The sequence below is a fragment of the Cydia strobilella genome, chromosome 18, assembly GCF_947568885.1.
Source record: "Cydia strobilella chromosome 18, ilCydStro3.1, whole genome shotgun sequence".
In the NCBI taxonomy this organism is placed as follows: domain Eukaryota; kingdom Metazoa; phylum Arthropoda; class Insecta; order Lepidoptera; family Tortricidae; genus Cydia; species Cydia strobilella.
In genome coordinates, this window is record NC_086058.1 from 3,247,990 (window position 1) to 3,265,848 (window position 17,859).

General features: G+C 34.1%; 3 protein-coding genes across 3 annotated transcripts in view; 2 read left to right on the forward strand and 1 right to left on the reverse strand.

The window, feature by feature from the left end:
• Nucleotides 1-17,859, reverse strand: part of LOC134749461 (toll-like receptor 3) — an 88,102-nt gene that overhangs the window by 15,122 nt on the left and 55,121 nt on the right. The window lies entirely within an intron of this gene.
• On the forward strand, nt 388-6,984 carry LOC134749463 (chaoptin-like). Its single transcript, XM_063684395.1, has 3 exons — nt 388-462; nt 2,456-2,498; nt 4,638-6,984. Exons 2-3 carry the CDS (start codon nt 2,480-2,482, stop codon nt 6,908-6,910), a joined length of 2,292 nt encoding a protein of 763 aa, XP_063540465.1. The 5' UTR covers nt 388-462; nt 2,456-2,479; the 3' UTR covers nt 6,911-6,984.
• Nucleotides 9,292-16,187, forward strand: LOC134749459 (protein artichoke-like). The gene is made up of 3 exons (XM_063684390.1): nt 9,292-9,346; nt 10,418-10,460; nt 12,883-16,187. Exons 2-3 carry the CDS (start codon nt 10,445-10,447, stop codon nt 16,182-16,184), a joined length of 3,318 nt encoding a protein of 1,105 aa, XP_063540460.1. The 5' UTR covers nt 9,292-9,346; nt 10,418-10,444; the 3' UTR covers nt 16,185-16,187.

Consider the following 17,859-nt stretch of genomic DNA (forward strand, 5'->3'; position numbering starts at 1 on the left):
GAAACTTTTTACTTACAATGGAATAAGGTATATCTAGGTATGTAATTAGTTTATGTAGCTTCAGATACCATAGTAAAAACATACAGTGCATTGAAGTTGCTCATACAAAACTTTGTTTTGCTCTTTTTCGTTTGTTTCATAAACTGGAGCTATATAAACTAATTACAGACCTATATATACCTCATGTCATTGTATGTGCAAAGTTTCAATACAATCCTACACGTAGTTTTAAAATGAGAGCGGAACTACGTTTGTATGGGAAGGTGCAATTCGGCCGAGCTTGCCGGAGACTAATAGCAGTAGGTAATCTAAATTGGACGAGTCTACCTATTTACTCTTTGACACTGCCACCGTTCGCATTTCGCATCATCAGCAAAATGCCTAGAGTCCAATTAAAGTGCTAATATACATTCATTTAAGTAACAGTTTCGACTTTGACCGCCAGTGAAATGTGTTGCCGAGGTAAGGACTATTACAGTTTTAAGTGCCATAAATTGCCTAGTTTGCTCCTCTAATAGTTTTTACAGTGCATATGGTGCTACTTTACCGAAGTAGTGCGATAATTAGTACATTACGTAATTATATCGAAAATTTAAAGGGTCATTTGTACTGTAAAATGTTGTACGATACATGTGCGAATAGGTAATTCGCAACTCGTGTCGATTTACAACACTCCCTTTGGTCGTGTTTTAATTTATCGCCACTGGTTGCGAATTTCCTATTTTTCGCACTTGTATCGTAATGTACTATTTATACATTAATGGAGTTATTCATAAACGCGTTACTGGCTTGAATTAGCTATGAATCATTTGTCTTTTCTGTCATTTTGACTTATGTATAGGTATTTAAGTAAGGTATAAAACATAATTTAACTAAATGGCCCGTGAAGTATTATGAATAAGGGAGTAAAACTATGTATATCACAACACAACCTCATTTTAGTGTTACAACATGATAATAATGATGGTCTAGTTTAAACGGGCATAATTTACATCAACATACCACAATATATATTAATAATTTGCTACATACAATACAATAAAATGTACATATTTAATGTAATGTTTTAATTATAATATATTTAATTGTACTTTATCGTTTAGTTTAGAAATGACATGTACCTACTACCTATTATTATTCTGATTTAATAAACTATATTTTTATACAATAAATATAATAATAATATGTTATGAGTAAGCTATTGATATGCTGTGCCCTTACAGGGTCCATGTGAGACATTGTATATTATAATTTACATCTATACTGTACCATGGTTGCAATAAAAAATATGAAATAATAAATCGGACTTTGGAGCGAATTCTGGAGCAAACTAGGCACATTTTGCAGTGGGACATATTTTTGTATCAAGCCTTAGTACTATAAACCTTTTTGACATTGCTCATCATGCTAAAAATTGTATTAAAATAGTGATTGTCTACTTAAAAACTGTCTTGATCTAATTTATAGTAGATACTAAATGAAGTTTTGGGGTATAAAATTACTAATACTTCTTTTGTCAAAAATATTTTGACAAAAGAAGATAGTATTTTGATAGTATTTTTTCCACGGTGGAAGCTAATGGCCATCACGCATTGAGTTGCTGTCGCTGCTCAGGAAGATTTCCCAGACACCACGCGCTTTATGACATCGTCCGGAGAGCCCTAATATCCGCGAACATACCGTGTGTTCTGGAACCACCGGGTCTCTGTCGCACCGATGGCAAAAGACCGGACGGTTTAACGTTGGTGCCATGGCAGAAGGGGAAGTGCCTACTGTGGGACGCCACGTGCGTCAGCACTTTCGCCGCGTCACATCTCAGCCGGACGGTGCAGACACCTGGCGCTGCGGCAGAGTCGGCAGCTTCAAGAAAGAGAACGAAATATTCCATCCTCGAGGCAAATTATTATTTTGTACCCCTCGCCTTCGAGACAACGGGGTGTTGGGGGTCTGACGCCATATCGTTTATTAGGGAGGTGGGACATAGGATTAGGGAGAGGACCTCTGATGCTCGCGCGGGTTCGTACCTGGTGCAAAGGTTGGCCATCGCTATCCAACGTGGTAACGCGGCAAGTGTGATGGGCACCTTTGCACCCGGTACAGCTCGCGGAGGTCTTTTTGAATAAAATATTTTAGTTAGTTTTGTAGTTTATTGTTTAATTCCATATTTTTTTTTTTTATACACTGTAATGTCATTTAAATGTGTTTTTGATAAAATGATCTATCAATCAAACATTTTTATTTCGTCATCATAATTATTAGGACGGGTGATGATGATGTGTCTGTTTATAATAATTAACAATAAACAAAATCAAATCCATCTTGTTTATTGTTAATTATTATAACTTAATATATCTATCAATATCTTTAATGTATTGACAGTAGGTAATATTGATAGCTGTACGTTTCTTCCCGGCATTTTTTTTTGTTAGATTGTTAATCTAAGTTATTTTTTTAGGATAACTTCACAGCTTCAATCAAAATGGATCAGCATAAACTAGGTAAGCAAAGTTTTTTATTATTTGGTACAGTCAGCATGAAAATTAGCGGATCCGAATATGCGTCAAAAGTATCTACATCACTACACATTATAAAACAAATGTTGTTAATGTGTATGTATGTTTGCGATAAACTCGAAAAGAGATGATGAATATGATAATTAATTTTTAGTCTGCATTGTTTTGTTTTTGTCTAAAAATTATAAAGAATTATGGAATTGGTTTGTTGATATTTAACTTTTAAGTGCTGAATTTTACGGATAATTTTTTTTCTACACAATTTTTATGATTTTTAATTATGACGTTTTTAAGATTTTTGTGTAATTAATATAATATTCTAGTGTTAATAGTGTAGATATGTACATACATCCGTGCTTTGCCCTAACAGGGCCCATGTGATTTTTTTATAATATTGTGTAATATCTATATAACCATGGTCGCAGTAAAGTATTATGATTATGATTATGAACTACTGAACGGATTTTCATACGGTTTTCACATATCAATAGAGTGATTCTTGAGGAAGATTTAGGTGTATAATTTGTTAAGGTTTTGTGTATCCCGTGTGAAGCCGGGGCGGGTCGCTAGTACTCGTAATTTTATAAAACAGATATGTTTCTATATGTAAAACAATTAGATTGTGACAGAAATTTTTGAACGGGAACTGTAGAGATATGTCTCTAATAGGGGGTATTACTGCAATGTTCTGCCGCCAGAGTGTAGCATTAGCGCCTATCGTAAACCATAGAGTATAACTTAGACATACTGTGCCTTAAACTGTTTTTTGACAAGTTTTCACAGATAATAAAATATAACATTGATGCCTCAAGGCGGTTTGTTTACAAAGGGCCTACCACGAAATAAAAAAAAAACGAAATTTAGTAATTGCCTCTTTATCGCTCAAATAAGCAAGAGGTTAGATAACGAAATTTCGATTTTCTTGTTTCGCCGTAGACCCTCAGATTGTGATGGATTGTGGTAGTGGCGCCCCCTACGCAGAGTTTCGCGTTATATTCCCAATTAGGAAAAAAGACCGGCCAAGTGCGAGTCAGACTCGCATCCCATGGGTTCCGTACATTACACAATTTAAACAATGTATTTTTTATGCGAAATGTCTTTAAAAACCCGTTGGGGTCGGATCAAAAACTAAGTAATTAAGTCAGACTCACGCTTGACTGCACATTTCTAATAGGTTTTCCGGTGATCTATAGGTAAAGATCTACTTTGTGTATTTTTTTCAAAATTTTTGGCCCAGTAGTTTCGGAGATAAAGGGGGGAATGGTAATTTTTTGCCTATTTTCTTAAATAACTTCTAAACTGTTTGTCCTAAAATTATATAAAATATTTGAGATTCTCACAACGTGCTCTTTCATTTGATATGTAACACGATATAGTTTGACAAACTTTATTTTTTAATTTTCTCATTATCCCCCAAAAGTGGCCCCCGTGTTTAAAATTAATTTGTTTACGTTACATGTCCATCTTTGGGTCACAAACTTACATATGTGTACCAAATTTCAACTTAATTGGTCCAGTAGTTTTGGAGAAAATAGGCCGTGACAGACGGACAGACAGACAGACAGACGGACAGACAGACAGACAGACAGACAGACGCACGAGTGATCCTATAAGGGTTCCGTTTTTTCCTTTTGAGGTACGGAACCCTACAAGTATTCCAGGGTCGCAGATAATTTAGGCGCGTTGTTTCATCAGCTACTATTGATGCTGATTGCACACCTGCACATTGAACTCCTTGACTTGAAGAGCCCCGTGGCGTCATTAAATTATTTGAAAAGGAAAGTTGTATGAACTTTTAAAATTATCATGTGTTGATTTTTTTTTTAATTGTTGGGGTACACTCTTGCTAGAGTAATCGTAGTCGTGGTCGTCACGTTGACTTTTTTGCCAGCTTCACAATCTTTCCGAACTGCTGCCTTACTGGTGCATTCATGTATAGAACCTTAGATCTGGTGCCCTCGACTTTGCCTTAGGTATACCAGGCGTTCGATAGAGTCGCATTCGCTCCGCAAAACGTATCCAAAGAAAGTATATTCTGAGTTAGTGTGTACTTGAGTATTAACAGGTAATTAATTAAACGCGCCGCGCCGCCCCGATGATGATTTTCCATTTGTTTTCTTACAGTTTACACTGCGGCTGTCTTCCTGGCTGCGGTGACCCTGGGAAGCTGCCACTGTCCTGCCACCATCACGCGAGACCTCGGCAACTGCTCCTTCCAGTACACCTGCTACCACGATGTCACCAGGGCCCACGTGCCCAGCGAGTGCCAACTCTCCAACAACTACCCTGTCGACGTCAAAGTCGTCCTGCACAACCCAACCTTCAACGAAAACCACACCAATATGGACACGGCTTTCATACGCTCCATCACCTTCTTTAAAGCATACGGACGATGGCCTTACGACAATCTCACCTTCGTAGAACAAATGGACGCTTTAAAGGAGTTACACCTTGTGGGTAACAATATTGAGCGCATCACGGGCTACCCTTTTTTCTACCTTTACATGTTGAAGAAAGTAGATTTGTCACACAACCGATTGTCACATATCAATACTTTATTTCAAATTAAATTGCAACCGAGCAAACTACTAACACTATCACTGGCTCATAATAAAATTGAAGATATACCCGGAGATGCTTTCGATAAAGTGACTTCCTTAGAAGAATTGGATCTTTCTTATAATTCTATTCGAGATTTAGATAGTAATAGTTTCGGTAGTCTTATTCGACTAAAACAGCTAAATCTCGCTTTTAATCAAATCGATAGTATTCCTGACGGCACTTTCGACAACGTCACATCCCTGGAAGGGTTAGACCTCTCAAATAATTATATTAGTAAATTAAACAATAACACCTTCAGCAGTATGCCTAGACTTACAGTCTTAAAGCTGACCAATAATAAAATTATTGATTTAGACGGTGCGATCAATAGTTTGAAACTTTTAGAACATTTGTATCTCAGAGGAAATCAGATTCAGAACTTAGATATGCAGTCGCTTCAAGTGATTTACCATTTAGAAACGTTCGATGTTTCTGGTAATAATCTCGAGAACATGGCCTCAGACGTGCTCGCCCGCGACTGGCCCCATTTTAACATCCATTCAAAGTTCAAAATTATACTTTCTGATAACTATTTAGTGTCTTTGCCGAATGCAACTTCCGAGACTTTAATTGGGCGTGCTAGAGAAGTCGAAGAACAAAATTTTAATGATATTCAAACCGAACTGGATCTTTCTAATAACTCAATAACAAACATCGAATTTTTTGCCTTTCGATACATTTTGCATCTTACATCTTTGGACCTCTCACGCAATAGGCTAACTGATTTTGTCGTACATGCGGATGACCTAAAACATGTGAAATTGCTCAATCTCAGCAATAACTACATAAGAAATCTTAACTATGAATCCTTTTTATTAATGGACCATTTAGTAAATTTAGACCTGTCTTTCAATCAACTGGAAAATGTCCCCGATCCTAATTTTATAAACATAAAAAGCATGCCGAGATACGTCAATATGTCAGTCAATAATTTAGTTAATGTAAATAATTTGAGAATTAAATTTCATAACAAGGGAGGGGTGTTGGATCTCTCGAACAACTCTCTTTCAGTCGTAAATATTCCACACGGACAGACACTTCGCTTGTTGCAGTTAGTTCTACGGTCGAACAATATAGAAGATCCTTCTTTGGTAGAGCTAAGGCAACAGGATGAACTAAAACTTCTGGATATGAGCAAAAACTATATCAAGGACTTGAATGAGGCGTCGCTCCATTTGCCTTTGACCCTTGAGATTTTAGATTTGACGTATAATGAGATAATGAACATGACTCCTTCGGTTTTTAAAGACCTCCGCCACTTAAGGACCCTCCGTTTGTCCCACAACTTCTTAAATCGTATCGAGTATGGAGTATTCCAGAGCCTTAGCAATCTAGAAAATTTGGATTTATCCTACAACGATATAAACATTCTGGATTCTAAAGTGTTTACTGACTTGAAATCGCTTCAAGTGCTGTCGGTGCGTTACAATGGGATGTATTACCTCGATTATAAAAGCTGGGTTGGACACAAGTATGCTGTGAGAGTGAATATGGATGGGAATAGTTTCGATTGCCAATGGTTGGCTGCAGCCATCAGCGATTACACCAATGGGATTTCTATGATAGAGCCTGCGGCTACGGAGCCGGTCGAGTTTGGGAATAACTTGAAAGGCATATCCTGTGTTCAGGACGCACCGGGTAACTATATGGAGGGGTTAGACGCGGACAGGACGCTGCTGGTCATGACTTCTAAGATACTGAAGGCCATTGAAAAACAGAATAAGATACTCGAGGCCCAACAGATTTATCATCCCGGTTTACAGCGAATAGGTTCGTCTGGTAACGAAGTAAAATAGGATAAGTTTAATTATAGGTCAATTCTGTATAATTCATTTTGTTACAGTGTACTTTTAATAAATACATATAAATAACAATTTGTTTTTTTTTTCGGTTGCCAATATTTCTTATGTTTATTTTTTGTCTGCCCCTTTTCTTAAGTAATTACCTATTAACAACTTTGGGAACAAATCAAATTATTTTTATTAAATATTCCGGCCTTCACCACTGGAGGGTTTCATCACTTTTTCTTTAATATATGACACCCATTACAATTAATAGTTACTTATTTTCAAATAAATATGTTATTATGACTTATGGTTTTTACAATCTTACCTTATTTTAAGCATTTTTCTGCTCAAAGTATAATCCTAAATGCCAAAAAATCATACTGTACCTACACTGATTAAAAAAGATTGAGAGCTACAATATAGGTATATAGTTGCTCTATATTTTCCAAAGTCCAAAGCCCGAATGCATGGAGACTGTATAAAGGAGCCAAATCTATATGTATGAAAAGTGTCCATCAAAAAACAGTAATTAGGCGGCGCGGCGCCACCATACACCGAAATACTACCAAAAACAACCTACGTAATTTGGTCGGGTTATTTGTTGCCTTATATGGTTCATGTTATACTCATGTCCCAGAGCCTAACTAGCGCCACCGGCGAGATTAGGAACTATTATTTAAAGCTTAACGCGGTCACTTTTACAACAATTCTGCCATAAGAGATTGCGATCCTTTCTATACCATCCATACCCGAATGTCAATAATCCCGTCATTCAGCATATGTGATCTGTAGATTTAAACGTATATACTTATCTGAACTTATTAATCTTATTAGTATACAGTGTGTAAATCCAATACGGGGAATAAATTAAACCAGATATAGAATTAATTATTGATTATGAAGTTTTTTTTTTAATTACACTTAATTATGACCCCGCAATTATTATTTTTTAAATTTACCAAGCAGCAATGTAATGCAAACATTTAAGAAACATAACATGACATGACATTACGAGATACGAGCTTTTTAATACTAACTGCCAACAAGCGTTGACAGTTATTTAAAAAAGCTCGTATCCCGTAACTTGTGGTAACATTGCGGGCCGAATTATTCTGTATGGTTAAAACATTCATTGTATTTCTAAGCAAAATCTATACTTCTTAGATCCAGATCCTATGCTAATAACTAATAACCACCGTTTAAATGTGGTATTTTCTATAAAAAGGGACCTTATAGTCGATGGCGGTTACGCCATTATAAACGAGGGTCCGATATAAATACAATGCCGCGCGACGCTGTGCGGCGTAAGCGCCATCGACAATAATGTCCCTTTTCATAAAAAATGCCCCAAATATTCGCCCGTATTGAATTTACACACTGTATACCGGATTGTTTGCTAATGATTACTTAAACGATGCAATAAACATTACATTTATTGAAATTAAATACCGTGTCTACTTATTATCAATAATAACATATCACCTTAAGTTGAACTTAAGTAGGAGTCTCGCTGCCGCTTTTCTTTAGCACCTTACAGGCCAATTCGAACATACACTGATGTCAGATGATGTCATTCAAATGTTTCGTCCGTACATGTATTGGCGCGGGTAAGACGCATGATAACTAGGTTAATAATAATATGATTAAAATATTATTCAAATCGGTCAGTGTACGTTTGAATTGGCACATATCTAAATATGTATGTAAAGTTTCAGCTCAGCAATGGAAAATGAGTTTAACACTTTTCTTAACAAATTAAAAAAAAATCGTAACTGTGCATACAAAAAATACAAAAGGAGGGTGTAAAATTATGTATGTTGAAAGATACATTGCCAAGAATAGGGTTAATTTTTGCTTGCAAGATTTGACATGAACATAATATATACATACAAACATTGTAAGTTAAATAAAAACTTGTAAAAACGAAAGCCAAGGCAAGGAAAGTTTAATTATCATTTACAAACGTAAAGAGTTTTTTAATGAATGATGTGTAGTTTTAGTAGTTAGTACAAACTAGGTTGTTATCATAAACGCATTAATGAAACCGTAACCTAACCAGATAGGCTGCCTACACAGGCATCCTGTCAGCAAAACTGATAAATGTTAAGCTTGAACTTATTTTACTTAGGGTTCCGTACACTAATAATATTTATAAGGCTATTTGTACGAAAAACGATTATTATCACCTCATCATTGAACAAAAGCTATCATTCGCCCGAAGGCGTAAAGTTACATCTAAGAAATGTCAATATGTTATTAAGCACATATGACTTGTTTTTCATAAATCGTTGTAAAGAGTAATTTAATAACTATTTATGTCAAATGGTTTACTTTATCTCGTCGTTTGCCCCTAATTTCAACATCATAGTTGCGATAATTTTGTCCTTATATTGCAACCTTGCAGAGCGCTTGTGTCAGAATACGGACAAAAGTAAAATAACACGGGTGAGTAAAAAAATATGATTTTCAATAAATAATTATTACGAGCGGTGGTAAAGCTGGTAAACAATTTTTATTTACCTTTTATCTCAATTACTCTGAAAAAATACTTTTGTTTAAAAATTTTGCTCGTCAGATCCCTCAGCTAGGTATAGCTTTGGTATAGCTAACACTAGCTATAATACTTAAATTAAATTGCTATGGGTGAAGATGTACTAACAACTGAAAATATATGAAAATTAAACATGATTGCGTATTTTTTTCATGTCCAGCAAAACTTTAACCTTATAAGATTTTTTGTCGGATTCTTATAAATATAGTCTGTTTCCGCGTTTTTTTCTAACTTAGTAAAAACTTTAAACTGTGTAAAAATTCAATATAGAGATAAAAATCAATGTAAGCCCCTCTTAAAGGTAATATATTAAATATTTATTGAAGAAAAAATCACATTTATTAAAAAAATATGATCTTAATTAAGTATTGTGTTATAAAACTTATAAATGTTCAATAAAGGAGGACCATAAGCTCAATAAGGCATGTCACCTGTGTCATTGGTTCTACACGACAATACGCTTATAAACGTATTAGTTTATATTTATCCACATGGAAACACAAATAATACATGAAGACAGAGGTAAACAACAGGCGGCCTTATCGCTTAAGAGCGATCTCTTCCAGACAACCTTTAGATAGTGGAGAAATAAAACAGTATACTTATAGTAGTGCGACTACTTAAAAATACAAATCTTAATCTCTCTCTCTCTCATTTTAAAACGACTTGCTGGATTGCTTTGAAACTTTGCACTTACAATAGTATAAGGTATATGTATCTAGGTCTGTAATTAGTGTATGTGGGTTCAGATACAATAGTTAAAAAATACAGCGAATTTAAGTTATTAATACTAGAGCTATATAAACTAATTACAGACCTTGATCATGTCATTGTATGTATAAAGTTTCATTATAATCCAACACGTAGTTTTAAAATAAGAACGAAACTCCGTCTGTATGGGAATGTGAAATTCGGCCGAACTTGCCGGGACTCTTAAATTAAATTATTTGTGCTCTCTATTTCAGATCTAGCCGTTGATAGTATGAGATACGATGTATTTGATTCTGTGTAAGTACAAGACCATAAAAAATCTATTTGTTTTAGCTCTATGCGAATATGGTGGTAGTATTTCGTAACTAAATGACTTAGCATTTTACGAGCTGCAAGTATAGCGAATTGTAAATAATATTTAGGCGAATTCTTTAGTGTAACGGATATATCATGTTTCTAGTATTACATACGAATCAAAATCCAATTAAATATTATTAAATGCTTAGCGGTATTATTATGAATACGTTATACATGGTTCCTAAAAAATAAGTACATTCCCGTTGCCAGGAAGGTTTTGGGATTATACTGAGCAACTTTTACTATAGGACCAACCACGAAATCGCGAAAAAAAAATTTGGCTGTCATAAAGTCATACATTTTGGCTGGTCCATTTTCTATTGGAGGGTAATATTTTTTTCGCGATTTCGTGGTTGGTCCAATAGTAAAAGCTGCTCAGTATAATCCCAAAACCTCCCTGGCAACGGAAATGCACTTATTTTTAGCGCCCTGTATATGCACATATTACAAATGCATTTTCTGTAGAATTTATATGAATATCTTTATTATTTTTCTAGCTATTTAAACAAATTATTTACCTAAATAAACAAAGTCCTACTCTTACCTTAATACCTACTATTGGTTTAGCAATTCAGACGTATTACGCGCGACATGATGCCTTTGTCTATTTAGGGGAGTTTTTCATGAATGTTAACTTTTTTCAGATTTCTGTTTTTACTACTTTAAACAAGTGTCGATGTGCTTAAAATAAATAAAATAAAAAAGTTTGTACGTTTTTTCTTACGAGTAGGTACGTGAAATATTTGTAAGATTCCTGCATACGTAATTGTATATCTGCAAATCTGTAAATATATCATATAAAAAATTACCCTAATAATGTAATAAGTTATTAGCGGAACTTTAGAAGATATCGTATAATAATATAAATGATATGGAACAATCTACCACAAATCGACCTAGCCTTACAGTTTCCAAATTACAGCAAAATGGTATACAAGGACCCATAATGCACTGGTTCCAGAATTACCATAGCAACCGATACACAAGGGTGAAGATCGCCGACGCGCTCAGCGACCCGCTACGCACGGAGGAGGGCTCGGCGCAGGGCTCCATAGTCAGTCCCACCGAATACTTGATTTACGTTAACGACATGTGCAACATATTTAGTGAGGGTTCTGTATACCAATTTGCTGACGACACGTGCCTACTTACTGCTCATCATGACTTACTCGAAGCTCAAAAAACCATGCAAAATAACTTCGACTTACTATGCAAATGGGCTCATGACGTAGGCCTTACAATAAACGCTAAAAAAACTAAAGTTATCCACATACGATCACCGTACACTAGAGAAATACGGGTCCCTAACATCATAGCACATGCACATCACTGCTTACACAACCCTAGCAATAACTGCAAATGCGAAACACTTGAACTTGTCACACACCACACCTATCTAGGCCTAATTATAGATAATAACTTCAATTGGGGACCACACATATGTTCAAAACTTAGATCCGTCATGGCCAACTTATCATTGCTTAAATACAAACTCCCATATAATACACTACGTATGCTTTACTTATCACTCGCCGACTCAATTATAAGTTATGGTATCACAAGCTACGGGCGGACATTCAAAACCTACTTGAAACAAATCTATAACCTACAATCAGCACTTTTAAAAACAATTGTACCAAATAAAATTAAAGGAAAGTATAAAAATGATAAAAAGGGTCTATTTAAACATTGCAAAGTTATTAACGTTTTTGATAGGTTTTGCTTATCCTTAGTTACAGAGGAGTGTGAAATTATACCATCATTAGATAAAAATACTCGCTCCAGTAATTTGCGTACCTTAGATTATCTACCTGCATATACAACTCCAAAAAGTAACAATGTATACGGTAAAAGAGTAACTGACTTTCTACTCCCATGTATACTAAACACCTTACCTAAAAATGTACTGTATGATCTCATTAACATTGTTGAAAACCACGGCAGATGTATGCCAAGACTAAAAAAATACTACCTAAGTCTAGAGTAATGTATAAAATAGATGCAGAGATTTGATGTGTATAGATTAGTTTTATATATATATATATATAATAGTATAATATAATTATATACCTAATAGTATTAAGCAAACGCGGATCGGACCGCGTGAACTCGCCAACTATTACATAAATCAAAGAGGTTTACAATAGTGGCATGCTTGCAAAAGTTGTATGAATATTCAAAGTGAATAAATACATTTAAAAAAAGTATAAAATTACAAACATTACAAAATTGTAATTTTTTACAAGTTCATATTTTACAAATTATAATAAAACAAACTGACATTGTTACGAAATATCACGTCAATAAAAAGCTTTGATATTTTTATAGAAATAATTTACATAATTAGTTATTTATGTTTCAGATAAGTTGGTGATAGTGTCTCTGCTAGCAGAGTGTTGTTCGCAACAATCGATGTACCCTGAGAATGATGGCTGCACCCAAGTTTATGGTGACACGACTGATCCTAACGAGTGCATACACACGGTATATTGTACAAATCATGTTACGTTTATGTTAGGCCGTCACGACGAATGCAACAATCTTATCCATAGCAGTCGACTTGGTAACGATTACGATCCCTTCAGCGTATATTATCGATGCAGCGATAACGATGAAACGGTTCCCAAAACCTTTGAATATGCTTCTGAAATTATATATTCGTTAGATTTAAGTACTAATATGTATACATCGGTTCCTACTATAAATTCATTGTCCAATTTGGCAATAATGAAAATAACGAGATCTTTATTGTCCAAGGCGAAACTGTCAAACAAATATGATCTGCCAAAGCTTACAGCTATTGACTATTCAGAAAACGTAATAAGCAGTATCGAAGTGGTTCCTGGAGAACACGAATTCAAGTCACTGAAGAAATTAAATTTATCACATAATAGTTTAGATAATATCCCAGATGGCACCTTCGATTTATTTCCGAACATAGAATCATTGGATTTGTCTGATAATTTATTTGGCACATTAGATATCATGTTCTTTGAAGGTATAAAAAAACTTTTGCATTTAAATCTTGCAAATAACAGAATAGCATGCGCTAGCATAGATTCTTCTTTTCAAAAACTACGATATTTGGTAACATTGGACCTCAGCTATAATATCATAGAGAAATTAAACGCGAAAGATTTCGCTAAATTAGTGAACTTAGAGGAAATCAAACTTGATTCGAATGGTCTTCATACCATAGAGAAAAACTTTTTTAAAAATATGCCATCATTGACTACAATTAGTATACAAGATAATGCTTTAGAAAGTATTGATCAAGAAATATTTATCAATGCGACAAAATTAACGAATGTTTATCTCTCTCGAAATAGGATTAAATTACTCCCCAAAAATGTGTTCAAGAATAAAACTATATTTGATTTTACGATAGAAGGCAATCCACTAGAAGGGCCTCTAGAAAGAGGTTCTTTTGAAGGACTTGGCATGGTTAAAGAATTGGATCTAAGTGGCCATCACCTAACCTCTATAGAAAATTACGCCTTTGCCGGGCTTCAAACTTTGGAGACCTTGTTACTGAATAACAATGACGTAGAGTTATTAAAAAATTATTCATTTAAAGGTTTACAAAACTTGAATTGTTTAGATTTATCTTATAATAAAATCAGCGAATTGGATATTGTTACTGAGGACCTCATCAGTTTGCAAGTATTAACATTACATCATAATAAAATAGCACATATCTCAAGTAACAATTTTATTTCACTGGGAGCTTTGCAGTTACTTGATTTATCTCATAATAACATATCGTACTTGGGATCTAATTATTTCCGATCTTTACAAAACTTATTGAATTTTAAAATCTCAGATAACCCTCTCTGCGGCGCGATAGTTGAAAAATCGTTTGACGGGTTAAGCTCTTTACCAAGTCTTGATATTTCTGCGACTTCAATAACTACAATAAATAATGCTTCTTTTATTGGTATGACTATATTAAGAGACTTAAATATGTCACATAGTAACATAACTGAGCTGCAATACAATTCACTGTCCTACGTTGGCAATATTCGAACAATTGATCTTTCAAATAATAGACTGTTTGAATTTGATGTTAATACAACTGACTTAAGACATCTTGACACATTATTGTTGAATAATAATATGTTACAGGTAATTTCTCAAACAGTATTTACAGGACTGAGCCTGCTAAGAACGGTTGATTTATCGTATAATAACATTCGTACCATTCATGGACAAACTTTTCCGAAGGATATACTGAATTTAGGCTTGTCTTATAACCCAGAATTGGAATTTGATGTATCTTTATTAAAAAAATATGTAAATTTAGCAAAGCTCTTTATTTCGGGAACAAAAACCGTGTCAATGTCGCTTACATTTAAAAATGTAAAGGGTATACTTATAACTACATTAGAAATGACCCATTTGAATATCCAGAACATAAGTAGCTTAAAGTTATTTAATCTACAACGTTTAGAAACGTTAATATTAAGCAATAATGCTGTATCCAAGCTCAATATTGGTGCTTTATTTAATTTGACGTCCCTAAAACAGTTGGACCTAAGTTATAATAACTTAAATTACATTCAGCCTGGAACGTTTAAAGACAACACCTATTTGAAGGTATTAAACATTTCCCACAATAAGTTATTAGAAATTAGTCATGGAATATTTCAGGGTCTTTTGAACGTGGAAGTTATAGATTTATCGTTTAATAAGATTAAAGATTTACACCGATCTAGATTCTACGATGTTGAGCGTTTAGACACTCTTATAGTAGATAACAATGAAATTGAGTTTATTTCCGATGATGAGTTCTTGGAGAGTAGTTTAACTAAACTCAGCATAGGAGGCAATCCAGTCCCCTGCAAGATTTTGTATAAATTCAAAAGAAAAAGTATTCATATCAGCATTACTGCTATAAATATTGACGAAACAAAAGACAACTTAAAAGGGGTTACATGCAATAAAGATGGTTATAATTTTGATTCAAATGTTACTCCGGACACTGTTGAGCATAACAAATTGCTATTCGATATAAGAAATATATTATTTAACTTTTCGAGACAGCAAATTTTCAAAGCACCTATTGAAACTAAATACATACATAATGATTCTTCATATTTAGAAAGTATAACAAATCAAGAACAAAAGATTAATCAACACAGTTTAGAAATCATAAATTCTATTAAAAACTTATCGTCTATTAGTAATCTTACTTCAATTATTAATAGTAATACGAACATATTGTTAGGAAAAATATTGCAAGTGTTGACTGCAAAAGAATCCATGACAACAAGCAAACCTATGATTGTAATTAAAGAGAATGCTACTACGGGTAGTCTAATTTCCTACATTAACAAAATCAAGCAAGACTTGGAAGACACTTTAGCAGTTGAAAGACAAAATGTTTTACAGTTGGATGATAAAATTAATAAGCTTAATTCAAAAATAGATGTTTCAATAATAACGAAGACTCCTATGCATGAGAAATTGCTTAAAACCAAAGACGAAGAGAAGCAAAAGTCGTTTTTTACTGAGGTTTGTGTGGGTTTGATTTTGGTTATTTTGATTTGTTTTATTTTGTATAAAATATATAAATCGGAACTCTATCTACCCAGAGGCTGGTCGCGCACTAGTACGAGTAGCAGACGAAATATAGCAGAGTCTATGGAAAGTGCGCAATTATAAACATTACCGCTTTTGTGCTATGTATTTAAGATATGTTAAACAATATATACATACCTATATATCAATCATATATGAACCTAAATAGTTAAATGATATCTAAAATAAGTTTTCTATGTATAATGATTAATTATTATTATGTGGCCTTCGGGCGTTGTTTAAGAGCATATGCAGAGGGAATCATAGTGCCTCTTTTTTATACTACATAACATATATCATCAAAAATGTATGACATTAAGTTTTCAGAGATTTTCGGAACGAAAAGATATACCTAGTGTTATACGAGCGCTTATGATATACCTAATTTTAATTTTGATTTTATTTTAAATACAATAAACAGCAATTTAAATTGTTATTTAACACATCAAATATTCCTATATTATACTAATTTTACTCTTGATGTTTCTATAATTCATTTGTATTCACGAATTAATAAACTAGTGGATGTGAAATGACTCCTATTTAGTATGAAAACCAGTGTCGCTAAACTCACACATTCATAGCCTCGTTAAAATACGTCACACACTTACAAAATTGCTCTGATTCGTAGCAACTTTCCATACCAAAAAGTTATTACCGGTGGACATTTTTCGAACGAATATCAACTGTAGGCTACATGAGTGACGGTTTAAATTATAATGTCAAAGCTATATGACATACGACTCTTTCATTATCTCATTCATCTCACAAAAGCTCGCTCAACGTTCACCTAATACAACTACTCAACACCAGATGGCGTTATTTTATATAATTTTAAAATCACTTACTTAACAGGCGAGAAAAGGGCTAAAAAACCAGTATAAGTAAGGTCTAATTACGCATGGTTTGTTACGGATCTCACGGTCACGTTACACTGGTGTTTTCGAGACCTCTACACGCGTGCGAGTAGCTAACCGTTGGAACTTCTTTCCATTCGACGATATAGGGAGGGGACAGTGTAATCGGAGTGTTTTATCGATATTTGTGTGTTCAGTTAGGTATTGATATTTCATTACCGTATGTTTTAACACATTTAGATGATACTTTATTTATGATTATAATATAGGTAGTGATAATCGTGATTGTATGAAAAATAATATGTAGTACAGTACAACAAATATCTAACTAGAAATTTGTTTCTTATTAATTGACCAACTAGGTTGTTAATGTGAACATTAAATATATCTTAAAGTCAAACAGATAAAATCATAGTTCTTTAAAGGTCTATTAACTCGGTATTGCTGTTATTTTGTGATCACAAATCTGCAATTACTTACATAGGTAAGTATTCGTCTTTAACAATATTTACTTGTAGCAGCATTTAAGGCCAATCTAGACGGGACAACCTGATTAAATTGTCAAATTAATTGTATGGTGTGAAAGCATACATGAAACTGGCTCATCGATCCCACTTGATTTCATTGTAAGATTGTGACCTATCAAATCAGGAAGGGGGGCGGCAAAATTCCAATATTTTACGCTAGTTTGCGTGGTACGGAACACTTTTTATTAATTAAGTGAGCCCGAATGTCACTAATAATTACTAAATTAGTAACTAAGTTTTAGGCGTGTGGACGCTAGATGAGATGTATGGCAATTTTATCCCCAGAAATCTTTCTCTAAGAAATGCTCCTAGCAAATGGTGCTATATTTTTGCGGAAACTAATTTTCTTGCCCAGTAGCATTGACCCATTTATTT